The following is a 19,274-nucleotide window of genomic DNA, read 5'->3' as shown; positions in this document are numbered from 1 at the left end:
CTGCTTTCAACACAATATACAATTAATAGTATCTCAATTATTACAATTCCCTAGTTAAATAGAGCTTTTTTTCTTTTGTGTTTTAAAATCTTGAACTCTCCTCTTTTTCCCTAAATTTCCCATTGTTTGCAGTTTTTCACCTACCTTTTTTGGGGAGGAAAAATAAAAATAAAAATAAATCTCTCTCTGCCTCATTTTGTCACGCTGCACCAAAGACCCTGGTTTCGGTTTCGTTTCTGAAGCTTAGCTAGGGGAAAAAAAAACTGCTTTACACTGATTGCCTGTAGGGCGGCCCTTTGAAGCCCCGGGCAAGAGTTTAAACAGTTTTTTTTTCTTCTAGCCATCAGCTGGGGCTCAAGAAAAATCGGGACTTTTTTGAAACGCCGCGGGACGCGGGACAAATTGCTCAAAAGCGGGACTGTCCCGCCAAAAGCGGGACGTCTGGTCACCTTATCTTTACTTTTCCATAAGAAAATAAAGGGTTCCCTAAAAGAAAGCAGATTTCGCATTCAAATCCTCCAGTTCTCAGGGAAGACAAAAAATCCTGCCTCCCCTCTCTCCTTAGTGGCTGCCTCTATTCCTGCCCCCTTCGACCCATAAACCAGGTTATCTCTCCCCCCTGAGCTTTGCTTTCCCCCCTGAGTGTCCCATGCATGGAAAGAGGTGGCTGAGCAACATGGGATATGGTCTCCCCCGTTTCCAGAATACAGAAGATGGAACCTGGTGGGTTTTTTGGCAGATCTGCTTCCCTTCCCCACCACGAGGCTCCCCAGCTTCCTTCTTTCAAGAGGGGCTCCTCACTCAGCCAGGCAAAGTCCTGTCTGGCATTCCTGCAAGAGCTCCCTTGCCTGGCCTGTGCATGGGAAAGGGAAACAGGGGAACATGGGACATGGGCTTCTGCATTTCCAGGTCTCTGAAGATGGAAGTTGGATTTTGAAGATCAGCTTTCTATCTGCGACACGAGGGTCCTGAGCTCCCCTTCCCTCCCTCCCTCCCTCCCTCCCCTCCCCACATGGGCTGAGAGGCAGCCTTGATTTCTCCGTCTCTTTTCACTTGATTTTTTTTCTAACGTTCCTCCCTCCCTCCCTCCCTCTCTCCATCTCTCTCTCTCTCCCCCCCTCTCTCGCTCTAATTTCTTTTTAACTCAAAGTTAAAAACGCAAAGTTCTAAAAACCAGTTTTTCACTAAAGTTGATTTTGTTCTTAGAGACTGGCTGCATTACTGCATCAGCCCTTTTGTGTGATGCCCTTTGATTACCCTCAAAATAAGGTAAATTTTGATTCAAACTCAGCTGGCAGCTATTTCAGATCTGTGGAAGGCTCCTGCATTAACTGTCCCCCCCCCCCGAGTTTTGTCTTTCATCACTATGCAAACAAATTTCAGATTTATTTGTTATTTCAGCCACAGGTGCCATGTATTCCCTGCATGGAGCTCCCAAACCTCTCAATTCTAGATGCTCCTGTTATTATGAATCACATGGAGATTATTTCCCTTTCATTTCCCTCCAGAGAATTTCCCACCAATCTCCAAGTCCAAGAACTAGTTGAATTATCCAGGGATCCCTCCAGAAAGGGAGAATTATGATAAAAGTTTCAGCTCTGCTGTTTGGCCCAGTCCTTCAGGGGAGACTTTGGGCAGAGAAATATGGAGTTTTGGGACAGGCAGAGTCTGTGCTCTTGAATGTACGTCTCTCTCCTTTCCAGATGAAGCTGAGTGTTTCTCTGTGTTGAGAAAAAGCATCTGGACATTCCACTTTGTAAGAGTCCTTTGATTCTTCTAAATCTTCTTTAGAAACAGGAAAGGGATTCATTGATTCACACGATGAATTATGGACCTCCTGCTTCTGCCTCTGATGCTGCTTTTGTCCCATCCAGTCTCTGGGAAGCTGGGAATGAAATGCCCGCTGAGTTTGGAGAACCAGGATGGAAAACAACCACAGAGCTTTTACATGCCAGGAGACCATCTAATCAGTATAGTCGCCAATGGAAAGAAAATACTGCATAGACAGTTGCTTTTCAACGTGGCTCCTTCTCTTCAGTTTGTTTTCCATGATCCGTAAGTCATTCAGGGTGATGGAGTTGCAGTCCCTCCATTCTAACACTCTCCTTTTCTGTTTTTTTTTTATTTTTCATTTCTTCCTATATTGGGGAATATGTCTAATTTCCTGAATGATTTTGATTTCCATGGCTTCTCTCTTTTCTCTGGTTTTGTGAAAGTGACTCAAAAAGGGATCTGAAAAAAAGCTGAAAAGGCTGCAGATTATTTTCCTCCCTCAGTTCAATCCTTAATTTATCACTTGAATAATGAATTTTATTTAATGTAGTGGTGGAATCACTTGTAGTTGCCATACCTCAGCCCATTTCCATATTTGTGTAACTGATCTTTGTTTTTGGATCAATGTTGGTTTAAGGCTCAGTAGGCTTGTGGAGGATTATATATATTATATATAACAAAAGTATTTGTTGTGGCTGTTGATTATAATAACTTTTTTTCAATAGGACTCTTTATGATTTTTATTATTGCTTACTATTCATTTTCAACATTCAACTGGCCAACAAGAATTCCCAACTCTTCCACAATCTCACACTTGGCTACAACATCCATAACAACTATTTGAGCACTTTCCACACTTCAGATGCCTTGCTGGACATGCTCTCCACTGGAGAAGCCAATGTCCCCAACTACAGCTGTGGAAGGAAGGAGAACCTCCTGTCTCTTCTTGATGGAGCCAAGAGGGAGATCTCCATCCAGATGTCAACATTAGGAGGCACCTACAAATTACCGCAGGTTTGTGTGTGTGTTTCTCCTTCTGGTAAAGAGTGGCAGACGGTGGTGGTGGGTGAGCAATAGATGCAATCATGTCTTCTCCATGGAATTCAAGAGCTGCTTTTCTCCATATTAGCAAAAATCTCAATATTTTACCCCATTATGTTCATATTGAGATTAATCATAAAAGGCCTGAAATGCAAGCAATACATTCCCTGGAGAAGACATTCTAACAACTATTTAACTGATCAAAAAATATCCCTGGTTGTTGAGACCTCTATTGACATCTTCATTTTCACAGATAAATAATGCCTGCCTTATCCACAGGTATTGAAGTTGCCAATAGTAGCATTTTATCTGTCTAAAATGTGGAATAAAAAGGACTCTAGCAATTATAGGCCAAATAGACTAGCAGATATTGTGGCTAAAATTTATGCCATGATCTTCTTAGTTAAACTTGAGAAAAATTCATTCCTTGCAGAAGGTTTTAGGTAGAGTTAAATGCTATATAGATTTTGTAAGAAATAATACATATTAATAATCTAATATTGGCAACAAATTTGTCTTGAAATATCTCATCTATGTCAGTGAGGTAAAACAAGGTTTGCTGCTTTCTAGATGTTACTGCAGCAATAAACAGAGAAATATGATGGAGAAAATGGATTGCCCTCAAAATGGAGCTCAGCCTGTTGGCCCTGATCCAAGTCCTTGTTTGAGAGGGAAGTTTGGGCTCAATGGAGCCATGAGAAGAAGGATCTATGTTTACCAAGGGGGAAGGGAAAGGTGCATATTTGAACCCTTATTATTCAGTGTAGATTTGAATGACTTACTAGGACTAATGCACGGTCAAAAAAAAGATCATAAATAAACGTTATTTTATTCTTTGACAAAACTGACTAAATTGGTGGACCAATGAATTGCAGTGCATTTAGCATACAGTACGTAAATTTCAGAAAGGCTTTGACAAAGTAAACCACAACCTATTTCTCGGGAAGCTAAAAATATGTGGGAGAGACAGCATCACGTCCAGATGGAGTCAGCCTGTGGTCCTTAATGGAACTACGTCTGCATGGAGGGAAACAAGCAGTGGGGGACCCCAAGGTTCCATTTTAGGCCCAGTTCTCTTCAACGTCTTCATGAATGATTTGGATGATGGGAGAAATCATCAAATTTGAAGACAACACTAAAGTGGCAGGAATAGCCAACACCCCAGAAGATAGGCTGAAGATCCAGATGGATCTAGGTAGACTTGAACCCTGGGCCTATCTAACAAAATGAAATTTAATGTAGAGAAAAGTAAGTTTTTATACTTAAGCTAGAAAAACCAAATGTCCACTTACAGAAGAGATGAAAACTGACTCAATAAGTGTAATTGTGAGAGGGATCTTGGAGTCCTAGTGGAAAATCACTTAAATATGAGCCAGCAGCTGCTAAAAGAAGCTAATTCAGTCCTAGGTTGCATTAACAGAGGGATAAAATCAAGATCACATGAAGTATTAGTACCGCTTTATAATGCCTTGGCAAGACCACACTTGGAATAGTGCATCCAGTTTTTGTCACCATATTATAAAAAAGATGTAGAGACTCTGGAAAGAGTGCAAAAAAGAGGAACTAAGATGATTATGGGTCTGTGGACTAAAACATATGAGGAACAGTTGCAGGAATTCAGTATGTCTAGTCTTTGTCTTAGTCTTTCCTTGTGGGGCTGCCACAGAGAAGAGGAGGTCCACCTATTTTCGAAAGTACTAGAAGGCAAGATAAGAAACAATGGATGGAAACTAATCAAGGAGAGAAACAACCTAGAACTAAGGAGAAATTTCCTAATGGTGAGGAATGGAACGTCTCCCCTTCAGAAATGGTGGGTGGTCCATCACTGGAGGCTTTTAAGAAGAGACTGGACAGCCACTTGTCTGGAATAGTATAGATAGATACAGATTAACAGAGTTGGAAGGGACCTTGTAGGTCATCTAGTCCAAGCAGACCCTACACCATTTCTGACAGATGACGGTCCAGTCTCTTCTTGAAAGCTTCCAGTGATGAAGCTCCCACAACTTCTGAAGGAAACTTTATTTCTTTATTTCCAAGTTGAATCTCTCCATGTTCAGTTTCCATCCATTATTCCTTGTCAGGCCTTTGGGTGCTTTGGAAAATAACTTGACCCCCTCCGCTCTGTGGCAGCCACTCAAATTTTGGAAGACTGCTATCCTGTCTCCCCTGGTCCTTCTCTTCACTAGACCAGCCATGCCCAGTTCCTGCAACCTTCATTGTATGTTTTAGCCTCCAGTCCCCTAATCCTCTTGGTTGCTCTTCTCTGCACTTTTTCTAGACTCTCAACATCTTTTTTATAGTGTGGTGATCAAAACTGGATGCAGGATTCTAGGTGTGGTCTTACTAAGGCTTTATAGGGTGGTATTAGTACCTCTCTTGATCTTTTTTTTTTTTATTGAAAAAGTTTTCAAATACAAGTTTTTCCCCCTTTCCCCCCCCCCTCTTCCCTAACCCCCCCTCACCACCCATCCCCCCCTGTGACTTTTTCACAACATTAAGCTAATTCATAACTAATTACATAATATTTTACCATTCCCTTACTCCCTCCTCAAAATACTGACCCTTAGCATAATATTCTTATAACTCCCATTTTCGCAATAATCTGCCCTTTTTCTCCTCCCCCAAACTTATAGTATATTATTACAACAACATAACATTTAATCTTTTATATATATTAATATAACATTTCAAAGCAGCCTTCTCCCCACATCCAAATTTAACATTTATTCAGTTCTATCCAATTCCTCCACTCCCCTAAATATATAACTTAAAAATCCTTTTTCTTAAACTAATCAATCAGTAAACTAACCTATTTCAACCCAGTTTCCCGCAAAATTACTACAATTCTAAATATGAACCACTGCCCACTCTGCTAAAATATACATATATCTATGTATACATTCCATTTTATAAAAAGAAAAAAGACAATGACTTTAAATTTATAATTCATATAATATCTTCTTTGATGTCTTTCCACTGGATTGTTAAATCCATCATCCATAATAGGGTAACATAACATCCTGGTGCAACAGTTTATTCAAGATCTTCATTCATCTTCTGCCCCCATCAGTAATGAATATCCTCATGTATATATAAAAGTAAAAACAACCACCCGAGTGACATTATAGTTATATTCCATATAGTTGTAATTGGTTTTCATCAGGATTATTAATTCCCATCATCCTAGTGGGTAACAGCCAGATCTTCTGCATGCCCCAGCATGACTCTCTTGCCTTGTAACTCGAAATAGTTATAATATATTTATCGGTAAAAGAAATCCAAAATAGATAATTCAAATCCAACAATGTAAGGCTCTTTTCACATCCCAAAATCACGGCATTGCAGATGTCTGCCACTATCCTCAAGATAGTATTAAACAATACTTCGCCTCCACTATTTTCACATATTCGTTCATTTTTTTAAAGTCCCTGGCTTCACTGTTGCTTAGTTTAGAAACTGCTATTTCTATGAGATCTGTTTCTTTTCTTTTTCTTTTGCGGGTTGAATTTCCATCCTGGTTTCCTTCCTACAAATTGTGTATCAGCTGATCGATTTTCATTCTGCTTTATAAGTTGATCTTGTTGGTTTTGTTTTATTATCTCATATTTCTTTTCCATCACTTGCATATCAACTGGTTGATTTACGCACTTGTCTGTAACTTGATAATTCATCACATTGATCTTGATTGTATCTCTCTGTTAATGCAATTTAGGATTACATTGGCTTTTTTGGCTGCCGCTGCACACTCTTGACTCCTATTTAATTGGTTGTCCACGAAGACTCCAGAACCCTCTCACAGTTACTGCTATTAAGCCTGGTTTACTGCTTGAACAGGAGGTTGGACTAGAAGACCTCCAAGGTCCCTTCTAACCCTTTTATTTTGTTATAAGTTCTGTTATAGGTACACATGTTTAGCCTGCCAAATTCCTATTGGAATACACTGATTTATACAGATAATGTGATTTTATCATACTTACACATTGGATTGTATAGACTTGGATTGTTTTGTCTTAATAATTATCTGATAATTAATAAATCAAGTTCAAAAGTTATGGTCTTTGTGAAATGACATCATAGCCATAGATGATCAGCCATTAGAGCAAGTAACACCTTTCCTTACCTGGGGTTGTTTTCTCTGAGCCTGAATCTTGGCTCCCTCACCATCCAAGGAGCTCAGTTAGAGAAAGGGCAGGAGTGAAAGTGGTGCTTAAATGAAAACCTCACAGCTCTCCAGCTTCCTCAGACCCAGTTATTAAAGTATCTGAGGCCCAGTTTTCCCCCATGTTCTTCCATCAATCTGATGTTTGGGGCTCCAGAGAGAAACCACCAGCAGAACCAACCCAATCTCAGCCTCTGAGGAGGATCTTGGGTGGGTAAAAGGACTCCAGCTGCTGCCCTCAGAGCTGATTTGGGAATTTACACAATTTCTGCTTTGTGTAAATTCAGAAAATATGGGTATTATTGGCATAAAATTTAATCTATGGAAATTGACAAGACTCTGAAAATTGTGGCTGTTGGAACAGACAAAACTTCAATTAAAGACCAAACTTCAATTATGCAACTGACAAATCTTATTAGGCTTTGAGGTCTTCCTGTTTCTTGTATAACTGGAAAAGAAGTTAAAAAATTTCCTCCAGAAAGAATCTGGGATAGAGAAGCAAAAAAACATGCAGCAATCCTCGAAAATTATAATAGGCCCTTTATTGGAATAGAATACTCCAGTTGGCATTTGCACGTGTTAATCTAATTGTGATCAATTGTAGGGGTGATACAGTAATACGATTTACATTTTTATTGTTTTTTAATTTGCTTATTATTTTCCATTATTATGATACAATCTTGCTAATATTCTGTCTTTAATATTTTAAACAATGTCTGATTAACAAACTATTCTAATACATTCAGGAGAACCAGGTTGGATTTATTAAAATCTAATATTTTGGACTTGATCTGAGCCCAAATGTAACACAGCATTCTTCATTGCTTTTTCAGATCAGTTATACAATTGCTTCAGAGGCTCTGAGTGATAAAAGGAAATTCCCCTTTTTCCACCGGATGCTCCCCAAAGAAGGATTCCAGTACCCAGCAATTGTCCAACTGCTCCTCCATTTCAGATGGACCCTGATTGGCCTCTTTGCTTCAGACACAGAGAAGGGAGAGAATTTCATGAGGATTTTTCCTCCTGTGCTTGTCAGGAGTGGAATTTGTGTGGTTATATCACAACTATTCTCAACAACTGGACACACAACAGCAGCCCTCAGGGATTCCCTCTCTAAGTGGAGACAAGTCAACGTCTTTGTTCACTTCATGGAATATGATTCCATTTGGGACAGAATTCTTCCTTTCCACGAAACATTTATGCGTCTGCCAGGACCCATTGAAGGGAAAGTCTGGATCCTCACAAATTTTGCAGGGTATAAAATAAACAAACACAGACTTCTCAAATACATCCATAGTATTTTGAATTTTGCTTATCTGTTTAAAAAAAGGCCAAGGGATTCTGCCTTTGAACCCAATTTCTTTGTGGAAGAAAAGTTTCAAGATCTTTATTTCCGCTGTTCTCTTTCAAAGAACGTCTTTTCTGTCAAAGGCCGCAGAAGATGCACCCAGAAAACCCCACTGGAGACCCAGGAGAAAAGGAACAGGATCTGGGCCCCAAATGACTATCAATCTTACAGTATCATTCAGACTCTGGCCCAGGCCTTGAATGCCGCTTATTCCTCCAGATCTAATAGGAGGAGAAGGAAGGAGGGAGAAAAGAGGTTGGGGTCTCCAAGGCTGCAGCCGTGGCAGGTATGGGGGTCCGGATATGGATCCATTAATCTTAGATCCTTTGGAGGAGGAATCCAGAGGAGAAGGAGGGGAAGCAACTCAACAGATCTGTCCAATTCAATTACTCAGGGAATAATGATTCCAAAGAGTAGATACCATGGCATTTTAATGTTAAACTCTGCTCCTTTGAAAATGCTGTATTCTTTTTTAAATAAAATTCCTGTATTTGTGGGTTTGTGATGAGCATGGTGGAATTTCCCCTTTCTTCCGTCCCCACTGCAGGTGGGTCTGTGTGCAGCTCAACAGGCAGCTAAACCCCCCTCTTCTCCTCCAGTGAAAGGGAGCCTGGGGTGGATCTGGGTGTTTCATTGGGAGAAAAGGGCACGGAGAAACTGAGGAAATGCAAAGAGTGAGAATCAAAGATAAATAGGAGATAGGCAGCATTAGCTAACAGCCAACGAAGAAGCAGCTGGAACCTCTCCAGCGATGCTCCGTGTGAGGGACGGAGGCCTGTGGATGACCATGTGTCTCGGTCAAACCGGCTGCTTCCGTCTCCTCCAAAGGCTGAGAGAAAAGGGAGTCTGGCTTCAGACCATACAGTTAGGCTTATCTGCCCCCGGCCACTAGGTGGGGCTAGAGCAACAACAGCACAATAGATACATGTTGTGGCATGACAACCTTCATAAATTTGGAGGAGACCCTGAGACCATCTAGCCCAACCCCTTCTCTCTGCAGGAATCCCAGTTAAAGCTTCTCTGACTGATGGCTGCTCCGTCTTTGCATTCAGACAATCCATGAAGAGGAGACTGAACTTCTCTGCTTCACTGGCTCAGCTCTCAAACAGCTCATCCTTTTATCATATTTTTTTCTCTTGTTCAGCTAAAATTTCTCTTGTAACTGAATTCATTTTTCCGTGTCTGACACTCTGGAATAATATTGAGCAAATCTTACACTCACTGTGTCAGTGATTGGAAGAGGGCTGCATCCTCCCTGCTCCAACCGAGAGATTGTGTCAGTTGGAAAAGGGGCTCCCAGACTCCTCCTGATCTTCAGCTCTTCTCCTTGTTCTCTTTCCTCAAGGCTAAGAGCAGCTCCTTTGATCTCTTCCTTGGCTTCATTGTCCTTCCCTGAAGTTCACGTAGATTTTTTGCAAATTCTCCTCCAAGCGTGATGCTTGCAAGGGGACCTGGTCCTTGAGTTGTGGTCTCCCCAAACCACAATATTCACTTCCTGAGCCATTCTTATGGCTGCATTTGCCTTCTTTCCATGAACATCTCCCTGCTGACTCAGATTCTGTTTCCAGTTAACTACGATTTTGAGATCATTTTCACAAACATAAATATAAAGTTTGGTATCCCACATCCTTCTTCCAGTACATCATTCATGTTCTTCTATGAGACTCAATTGTTAGTCAAGTCCTAGTTGCTGAAAATCAGATATTTTTCTACTGCTTTTTATTCATGCACCTTTTTCTGTGTGGAAATCGTAAATATTGTTTCTGAAAACTTGATATTCCTCTTATTAAAGTTTATTTTATTCAAAAAGGTAAAATAGAAGTTTTGGGAAATAAAACTATTACAAAGACAAAACAAAACTAGACAAAATATTTTTTTTAATTGTGTATTAAAAACAGACAAAAACATGCATATTGTCCCCCCAGTTGAATAAAATACAATAATAATAGTTTCTCCCCCTTGCAAAATAGGCCCACAATTATAAACTACACATCTATTTTCAAATACTTGACTTGTCATCTCTCTGCTCTTTATTAAAAATGTATTTAACAGGCAATCCAACAATAAAGTTAAATTTCAAAACTTCAAAATGGTCTGTTATCCGCTATTCTATTTAACTCACAGAAAATTTACAGGAGCTTCTTATCTACCACAGACCACTACAATCATTATCTCTGATCCATCCAGAATCTGTCCATGGTTAAACATCTTTGTTTGATTCTTAATAATAATGCATTTCCTTAAAATTTTAATTAGGATCTTTCCCAACAACTGTTTTCCATTCCCCAAAGTCATAGGACTGCCTGTAAATTGAAACACAATGACTCTTAAGATTTGTTTTCCAGTTAAATATGACAGGTCCATTCCCTCAATCTTCTTGAAAGAATCCATTTCATCAGTCATCCGTTCTGTCCACTTTGAGTCTTCAGGGTCCATGGCCTCTCCAGCCATCTCCAAGCAGCCTCCCTTCAAACCAGACTCCTCCTTCAGGGATGCCAGCAGCAAATTCAGTTCCAGTCCATCCATCCAATTCATCCGATTCAACAATTGTTGCTTGTTTCTGATTATCGCCTTTAAATTGATTTAAAACAATTGTTATTTTATCAAACTTTTTAAATGAAGTTTCAAATAAGGCTTGTAAGTTGAAAGACTTTATATTCTTTAAATCACATCAAATTAGCTTATTCTAAGATCGTAATAATTACTGTATTAATGACAACCTAGAAAAATTGATGACCAATGGCAAATTGTTATCCATCACCTTCAGGTTTCCTAGGAAAGATTAAAAACGGTTAAAAACTATTTGAGTATCATTTTTTTTTTGAATCAAGTTTTATTGATTTTTTCCCCCCACATTCACCCGCATCTTTTTTTGAACAGAGTATTGGCCAATATCTTATTTTATACAATTTTTCAAGTTCAAATACATTTTACTTAATTACAATTTTTGCCAAAATCTTCCTTTTCCCCCTATTTTTTCTTTAATTCATATCTCAATATTTCTATATTTATTTATATAAACATCTTCATTCGCTCTCAAATTCTAATTTTCCTGTTTGTTCACATTTATTCTCTTTTATTTTTTAACAATTTCTTCTTTATCTTCATATATTCATATTTGTGTTCGGCGTTGCCTTTCTTCCATTTCCTCTTTTTTGTTATACAGCAATCTTTCTTCTCAGTCTCTTCCCTCTCCCTCTCTTTCTTCCTTCTTACTTTCTTTCCCTCTTCTCCTGCTCCTAAAAACTATTTGAGTATCATTTTGAAGACAGTTTTTATCCACTTATTATCCAGGTCAGGTTTCTAATCACATCACAAAATTGTTTGTGAGTCCTTTACTGAAATCCAGTGATATCACCAGAGTTCCCATAATCTATTTAGGAAGTGTAATGATGTGTGAGAATGACTTTTGGGATGAGGGGAAGAGAGGCTGCCTAGGGAAGGATCAGAGAAGAGGGGAGAATCCTGCAGCTGCATATTGGGAGAGAAAGAAACTCAGAGAGGATCCTGGGTAACCTTTCAGACTGAGAAAAGAGTTGGTGGGAGATTTGTTCTTTCAAATTTGCAAAATTTTGTTAATGTCGCATTACAATCAAGTAGAATTAGCACATATGGATTTGTTTTCCATCAGGATGACCAGGGAGAAGATTAGCCTGACAACTTTCTTCTTGATCAACCCATGCTTTCTGGGAATCAATGTGCTGTTTTCAAAGTGTTTATGAATCATCTTTTTTTTTCTCTCTTCATTTTATTTGTCATCTGCTCTAGAATGTTCCCTATATTTGACCAATTGTATCAATTATATACTTTTTCTATATTTTGTCAGTAAATGATTGACAATTTTTTCTCAAACTTTTTCATTCACTTCTGAAGATAATGACAGTATTTGTATCCCAATTAAGCATATTTGGAGTTTAGACAATTGTAGAAGAAAGATTCAATATGGGATAAGAAACAAAGTTTTCTGTTTTTCAAATTCCTGGATGTTCCCATTCTAGTTTCATCCCTTTCTGGAGAAGAACGAGTTTTGCAATATTTCTGACAGAAATCTATATTTGGACCAAAATGGAGAGATGACAGCAGATCTGACCATTGGCAGCTTCTTGGTTCTCCCCAAGGAGAATATCATGGAAGAGATTCTGGCGTATTTTGAAAGACAGAGACTTACTATCAACCAAGATGCTCTTTCATGGCTAAAGTTCTTCAATAAGGTGGGAGAAATGTTGGTGTCTTTTCTCTGTTTTCCAAAGCCTGAGGTCCCATTTCCAATGGGCAAAGTCTATAGTCTCCAGGATGGTTGGCCTCCCATGCCAGTTGGTGTCATCTAATGGAAGTTCTTCAGGAGACGGGACCTAAGTGGAGTGACTTTGCCATGCTTTATGGAAACCTTTCAAGATCTTACTGGTCAGAGGTTTCTTTCTTTATCACTGTTTAATTTCATATTAAAAAACCTAATAGAATAAAATTTCCTAAGTCTTTTACAGTAAACTTTATTATCAGTTTTATTAAGAATATATCATCATATTTAAATCTTTTTAAAATTCCATCTCTCTAGACTACATTAAATAGAAAAGTCCTTTATTGCAGTGTTAAATGCCAGAAGCAAAAGGGAGGAACTAAAGGAAGAATCTGCCAGTTGTTTTACCTCCTGCATCTGTTTAGAAATAGTCAGAGGTTTCATATTTACCTCAGCGAAGATCAGAGGCTACTTGTCTCCATCCATTTTTCCCTCCATTTTCCATGGACGGAGAGTCCATATTTCCTTTGGCATTCCTTGTTTTTCTGCTCAGTCCCTGCCTCAGTCCAAATGTGTGGAAAGTTGTCATCCTGGATTTGTCAAGCGGGCTCGAGAAGGAGAGCTAGTTTGCTGCTACGACTGCCTTCCTTGTCCGGAAGGGACTTTCTCCACTAAGGAAGGTGGGTCACACTGAGGAAAATGGGAGGCTTTGTCCAAACTGGGTCCAAATTAAAAAACAGATTGAAGCTCACCTGGTTTTTTATTTTTAACCTGCACAATTTCTTATCTAAATGGAAGTAAATCAAAAAGACTTGGAAGGGGAGGCTGGGAAAGAGATGGGAGGAGGGGGTGGCAGACTGGGCAAGCTTTACTAACAGCAGAGGAAACATCTCTCCTGCTTTTTAGTTTGATTATGTGCTGCTAAATTTACCTTTCTAGGAACATCTCAGTTCTTTGAAACTTGATGAATTGTTTTAGGTCCACCTTCTGAAAGACTTTTCAATCCACTGTATATTGGATCCTCCCCTTGAGGATCACTGAGAAGGTGTCACTGGGCCATAATCTGGTGCTGTGGATAGTTATGGGGGGAACTCATTACACAAATAGTCTGCCATATATACTGCTCAAAAAAATAAAGGGAACACAAGCAGAAGACATCCGAGATCTGAATGAATGAAATAGCCTCATTAAATACTTTGTTCTTTACATACAGTAGTTTATACACTGCTCAAACAACTAAAGGGAACACAAAACTACTGTAACGAACAAAGTATTTAATGAGGCTATTTCATTCATTCAGATCTCGGATGTCTTCTGCTTGTGTTCCCTTTATTTTTTTGAGCACTGTACATCAATCAATCAATCATAATAGAGTAGAAGGAACTTTGGAGGTCTTCTAGTCCAGCCCCCTGTTCAAGCAGGAGACCCTATACCATTTCAGACAAGTGACTGTCCAGTCTCTTCTTAAAAACATCCAATCTTGAAACATCCACAACTTCTGGAGGCCAGCTGTTCCACTGGCTAATTGCTCTCACTGATAGGAAGTTTCTCCTTAATTCCAGGTTGCTTCCAGATGTTACAAGATACTGTAGGTATCCTCCAAGTCCAGGATATTAACTGCCATGTGGCAGGACTCAGGATGTTTGCCTAATAAAATTATATGATTCATTATTAACCTCTAATAATATAGGTTCCTATGAAGATTCTACACATTACACAGGAAATAATTAACATCCTAAGTCTTCTCTCACCTTCATATACCTAGCTACATTTTTTAAAAAATATCCTTCTTATGCTCTTTTTAATGAAATAGCTAAGAAATACTTCTTGGAAAATGCCCATGGTAACAGGTGTCATCCAAAAAAGGTATTTCTTGACATGTAAAAAAAACAATATATTAAAGAAATATTGCTTTTTGGCTTTCTCAGATACAGAAAAATGCACCAAGTGTCCAGATGATAAATATCCAAATGTGGACAGAGTCAAATGTATCTCCAAAGTTATAACCTTCCTGTCTTATGAAGAATATCTGGGCATCATCCTGGTCTCTTTTGCCCTACTCTTCTTCCTAAGCACAGGCCTTGTTTTGATCCTCTTCATTCAATACCGAGAAACTCCCCTTGTCAAAGCCAACAACCGGGACCTCTCCTACATCCTCCTCGTCTCCCTCCAGCTTTGCTTCTTATCTCCTTCTCTCTTCATTGGTCAACCAAGGAAAGCCACCTGCTTTCTCCGACAAACGGTTTTCAGCATCATCTTCTCAGTTGCCGTTTCTTCTCTCTTGGCCAAAACCATCATGGTGGTGCTGGCTTTCCTGGCCACAAAACCAGGAAACCGAGTGAAGAGATGGTTGGGGAAGAGCTTGGCCAACTCCATCATCTTCTCTTGTTCTGCAGTCCAAATTATCATCTCCTCCACCTGGCTGGGAGTTTCTCCCCCCTTCCCTGACTCTGACTTCCACTCCCAGCCTGGAGAGATCATCCTGCAATGCAACGAAGGGGCCGTTGTCATGTTCTACATCACCCTCAGCTACATGGGCTTCCTGGCTGCCATCTGCTTCACGGTGGCTTTCCTGGCCAGGAATCTGCCTGGGGCCTTCAACGAAGCCAAGCTGATCACCTTCAGCATGCTGGTCTTCTGCAGTGTCTGGGTGACTTTTGTGCCCACCTACCTGAGCACCAAAGGGAAATCCATGGTGGCTGTGCAGGTCTTCTCCATCCTGGCCTCCAGTGCTGGTCTGCTGGGCTGCATCTTCATCCCCAAGTGCTACATTATCCTTCTGAGGCCAGACCTCAACACAAAGGAGCATCTTGCAGCCAGAACAAATGTGAAAATATGAGATATAACACCATTGTGATATTGGAAGAATTATTAAAAGTTTCTTTTATTTGAAAGGAGATATTCTTTCCATTTAGATTGTATGCAGGAGTCAAAGAAAATCATGTATATGAAGAATTATTGAATTCTTCACAAAGGAGCAGCTGACAGCCAGAAAAAATGTGTAAATGTGAGACTGATGAATTTCAACTTTTAACATTTTCCACAGTCCAAACATAGAAAATGATCTAAACTCTTCTCCATGCATGAGTGGGACAACTATTTTTCTTGAAATAAATAAAGGGTGTGTGGAAGTTTGTGAGGAGACAAATTTCTTGGAGAAATGGGAGCATGTTAGCAAGACAGAAATATAGAAGGAATGTATGGAGCAACATTGATGCCCTCATTGCTCAGTACATTTCACCAAAAACTGCTGTGGCAACGCAACTGAGATGTTTCTTTTTGTTTACACAATAACTCTTTCTTGAGGGTAGCAACAATACAAGTTTTGTTAATTCTGAATATTCATGCTTACATCATCTATTAAATGAAATATGCATATGTATGATTGTCCTTTTCTCCTCCTTTCCTGGAATGCATAAATATGAGTGCATCCTTTTGTCTGTAAGATTTCTTCCCACTATTTTCTGGGGAGAAATTCCTCCAGTGGACACTGAATAAATAACAACTGCAGTGAGTCTGGATTATTGGTTTTTTGGCTCCTGTGTTTGATTCCACAGAAACTGGTGTCAGGAGTGGGATTCACAATCACGCTCTCTACATGGGGCTCCCCTTGAGGAGCACCCGGAGGCTCCAACTGGTCCAGAATGCAGCAGCGCGGGTAGTGACAGGAGCAGCCTGGCGCTCCCATGTAACACCGCTCCTGCGCGAGCTGCACTGGCTCCCGGTGGTCTTCCGGGTGCGCTTCAAGGTGTTGGTTATCACCTTTAAAGCGCTCCATGGCATAGGGCCTAGCTATCTTCGAGACCGCCTGCTGCCACCGACGATCTCCCATCGACCCGTGCGCTCCCACAGAGAGGGCCTCCTCGGGGTGCCATCAGCCAAACAGTGCAGGCTGGTGACCCCCAGGGGGAGGGCCTTCTCTGTGGGGGCACCTACCCTCTGGAATCAATTGCCTCCAGAGATAAGGAGAATCCAAGACCTCGGTGCCTTCCGCCGTGCCCTTAAAACCTTCCTTTTCCAGCAAGCCGGGCTGGCCTAATTTTTTAAGTGTTTTTAAGTGTTTTGTTTATTGTTTTTAATTAATGGGGCCAAATTTATATATGCATATTTTAACTGTATTTTAATATTTGTACTTGATGTTTTTACTTGGCTGTTCACCGCCCTGAGTCCTCAGGGAGAAGGGCGGTATACAAATTCAAAATAAAATAAAAATAAAAATAAAATCTTCCATCTGCCACCAGGGACAACAGATGGGGCAGCCCTATAGGGTGAGTGTTGTGAGATTGCGAATCCCCCTCTGACCGTCCCCACTTTTCTTTTATGCCCTGAGAGCTTTTGCACCAAAGACAAATTCCTTTGTCTCCAATCACACTTGACCAATAAAGAATTCTATTCTATTCTATTCTATTCTATTCTATTCTATTCTATTCTATTCTATTCTATTCTATTCTATTCTATCCTATCCTATCCTATCCTATCCTATTCTATTCCTATTCCTATTCCTATCCTATTTCTTATTCTATTCTAATTCTAATTCTAATTCTAATTCTAATTCTAATTCTAATTCTAATTCTAATTCTAATTCTAATTCTGTCCTGTCCTGTCCTGTCCTGTCCTGTCCTGTCCTGTCCTGTCCTGTCCTATCCTATCCTATCCTATCCTATCCTATCCTATCCTATCCTATCCTATCCTATCCTATCCTATCCTATTCGTACTCATTTCATATATTTATGGCTGTGGTTTGCTAATTTATATCCATTTATTTGGTCCATGTCTATGTTTACACTGATGCTTGTTTCCTTGTACTTGATGACAAATTAAATAAATAAATAAAATAATAAATAAATAAATAAATAAATAAACAAAGTGGGGTTGGCGGGATGTGTGAATCGGATCAGAGTTTGGCATTCAGGGAAAAGAGGTGGGAGAGTGGCAGAGGGACAGAGGGACAGAGAGGCATCTTTAGAGACCGGGGGGGGGGGGTGTTCAGTGATTTTCCACAATTTCTGGACAAACCTTGATAAGAGACTTGCAGAGCTTTGTGGTTGTGTGTTCAGAGGATGGAATTGGTGACTTTGTATCAGCCAGATCTCCAGCCTGGGATTCTCCTGGGATGCATGCTTGCTATCGGCTGCCATAGTAATGGGGAGGGGGGGCACAGCATTTGGGTTGGGGGGCTGAGCTGGTGAGGTGGAGACCCATCTGAACTAAAAGGGAGGTTTGCTCTCATGAATGACTGCGCTGCTGAGAGGAGTTGTTTACACCCAGTCAAGGCCAACCGTCCTAGGACTCCAGGTGGACGAAAATACCTAAAGATGGGCCCCACATGACACTATATGGGACGGGGATTGGACTTTCAGCCTGGATCCCTGGGGGGAGGAAGGGATTTGGGGAAACTTTTGTAAGGTCCCAAAATACACTTGAGTCACCAGAATGCCAAAGAGAGAGAGACTCAAGACGAGGCTTGCAAAAAAAACAGATTTTATTTATGGCCAAAAACAAAATACTGGGTGGAACTATATCTAGAACATACAGATACAATGCATGCGAGGAGATAGCCACACCTTGGGGAAGGTATGACGTCCTTTTATACCCTCAGAGACGTCAGTTTAGTACCCAACTCTGGCCTCCCAATCCAGGCCCGTGCATTCCTTGTTGCCCTGCAAGGGGGAATAGAAACTTCCCAATTAGTCATCTTGAGCATTTCTTGGTTTACTCAATTGGCCACTTAGGCCCCCTGGCCCTGGAAAGTAGGAGTCTATCCAGATCAACATAAATTAAGACTGAGATAGTACCATGCTCTTAGATGGCACAAGAAAGAAACAGGGAGAAGATTAATATGGGTTCAGGTCAAATGGCAGGGACATATGTCTGACAAATACCAGATACATTACAGGCCTAATAACAGAATGTGTTTGTTACAGGAGATACAAATATAAAGGCATAATATATGTGATACAAATACAAAGGCATATGTGTATTACAAGAACCTAATGGTTACAGAATCTAGTATACCAGTATATCATATCCTAGCATTATTTATTATATCCTTATTATTGTTTCCCTTCATTCCACACTTTTTATTTAAATGATGGAATGCTTTCCATCGCGGGAATCATGTGACTATTCTTTGGATCAAAGGAATGAGACAAGGGAGAAGAAGGAGACCTCCAAGGGTTAACAATCATCAATTTTGCAAACAAAATTTGTGAGATTAATTTTTCCACACACACCTACTTTTGCTAAGAAATAGTGTACAGCAAGTCTATTCTGGGATATTGCTGTTTTCAACAGAGAGTGCTGTTTAACTAAGAAATTTAGAGCACTAGCAGTTGTATTAGGTATCATTGCAATCATTGGCTGTAACCTTACAATTCTATTCAGCATATAAAGGGAGTTCTGTACCATCTTCTGCCCAGGTGGCTGGTCCGTATACCTGAACTATTATTTCTGGAGGCCACTCATCTTTCTATGGCCTACATCCACATAAATAGGTATACCCAGTTTTTCACCTTGTTGTATTGTCAGTAGAAAAAGGAAGAAAAATAGATTTCACAGTTCCTAATACACATGCTTCATACCATCGGCTAGGCAATTGCACATAGGCAAATTTTCCATTTATCCAATATAAGCCATCTGGAGCATGCCAATTAAGAGTTACCAGATCCGTCCATAACCCACTCAGTCTAGGTATATTTTCAAATGGGTTACTAGGT

The 19,274-nt window shown here is 40.1% G+C and overlaps 1 protein-coding gene across 1 annotated transcript in view; it reads left to right on the top strand.

Moving 5' to 3' along the window:
• Nucleotides 1–1,821: 1,821 nt before the first annotated feature.
• LOC139326276 (vomeronasal type-2 receptor 26-like) overlaps nucleotides 1,822–19,274 on the top strand; it is a 154,167-nt gene continuing 136,714 nt past the window's right edge. Inside the window, exons 1-2 of the mRNA XM_070956432.1 lie at nucleotides 1,822–1,970; nucleotides 2,499–2,787. Coding sequence (XP_070812533.1) covers nucleotides 1,822–1,970; nucleotides 2,499–2,787 — 438 coding nt within the window. The remainder of the gene's footprint in view (nucleotides 1,971–2,498; nucleotides 2,788–19,274) is intronic.

This window comes from Pituophis catenifer, unplaced genomic scaffold (genome assembly GCF_029215685.1).
Source record: "Pituophis catenifer annectens isolate HBS135680 unplaced genomic scaffold, rPitCat1.0.hap2 SCAF_25, whole genome shotgun sequence".
Lineage (NCBI taxonomy): Eukaryota > Metazoa > Chordata > Lepidosauria > Squamata > Colubridae > Pituophis > Pituophis catenifer.
This window is presented reverse-complemented; position numbering and strand designations above follow the sequence as displayed.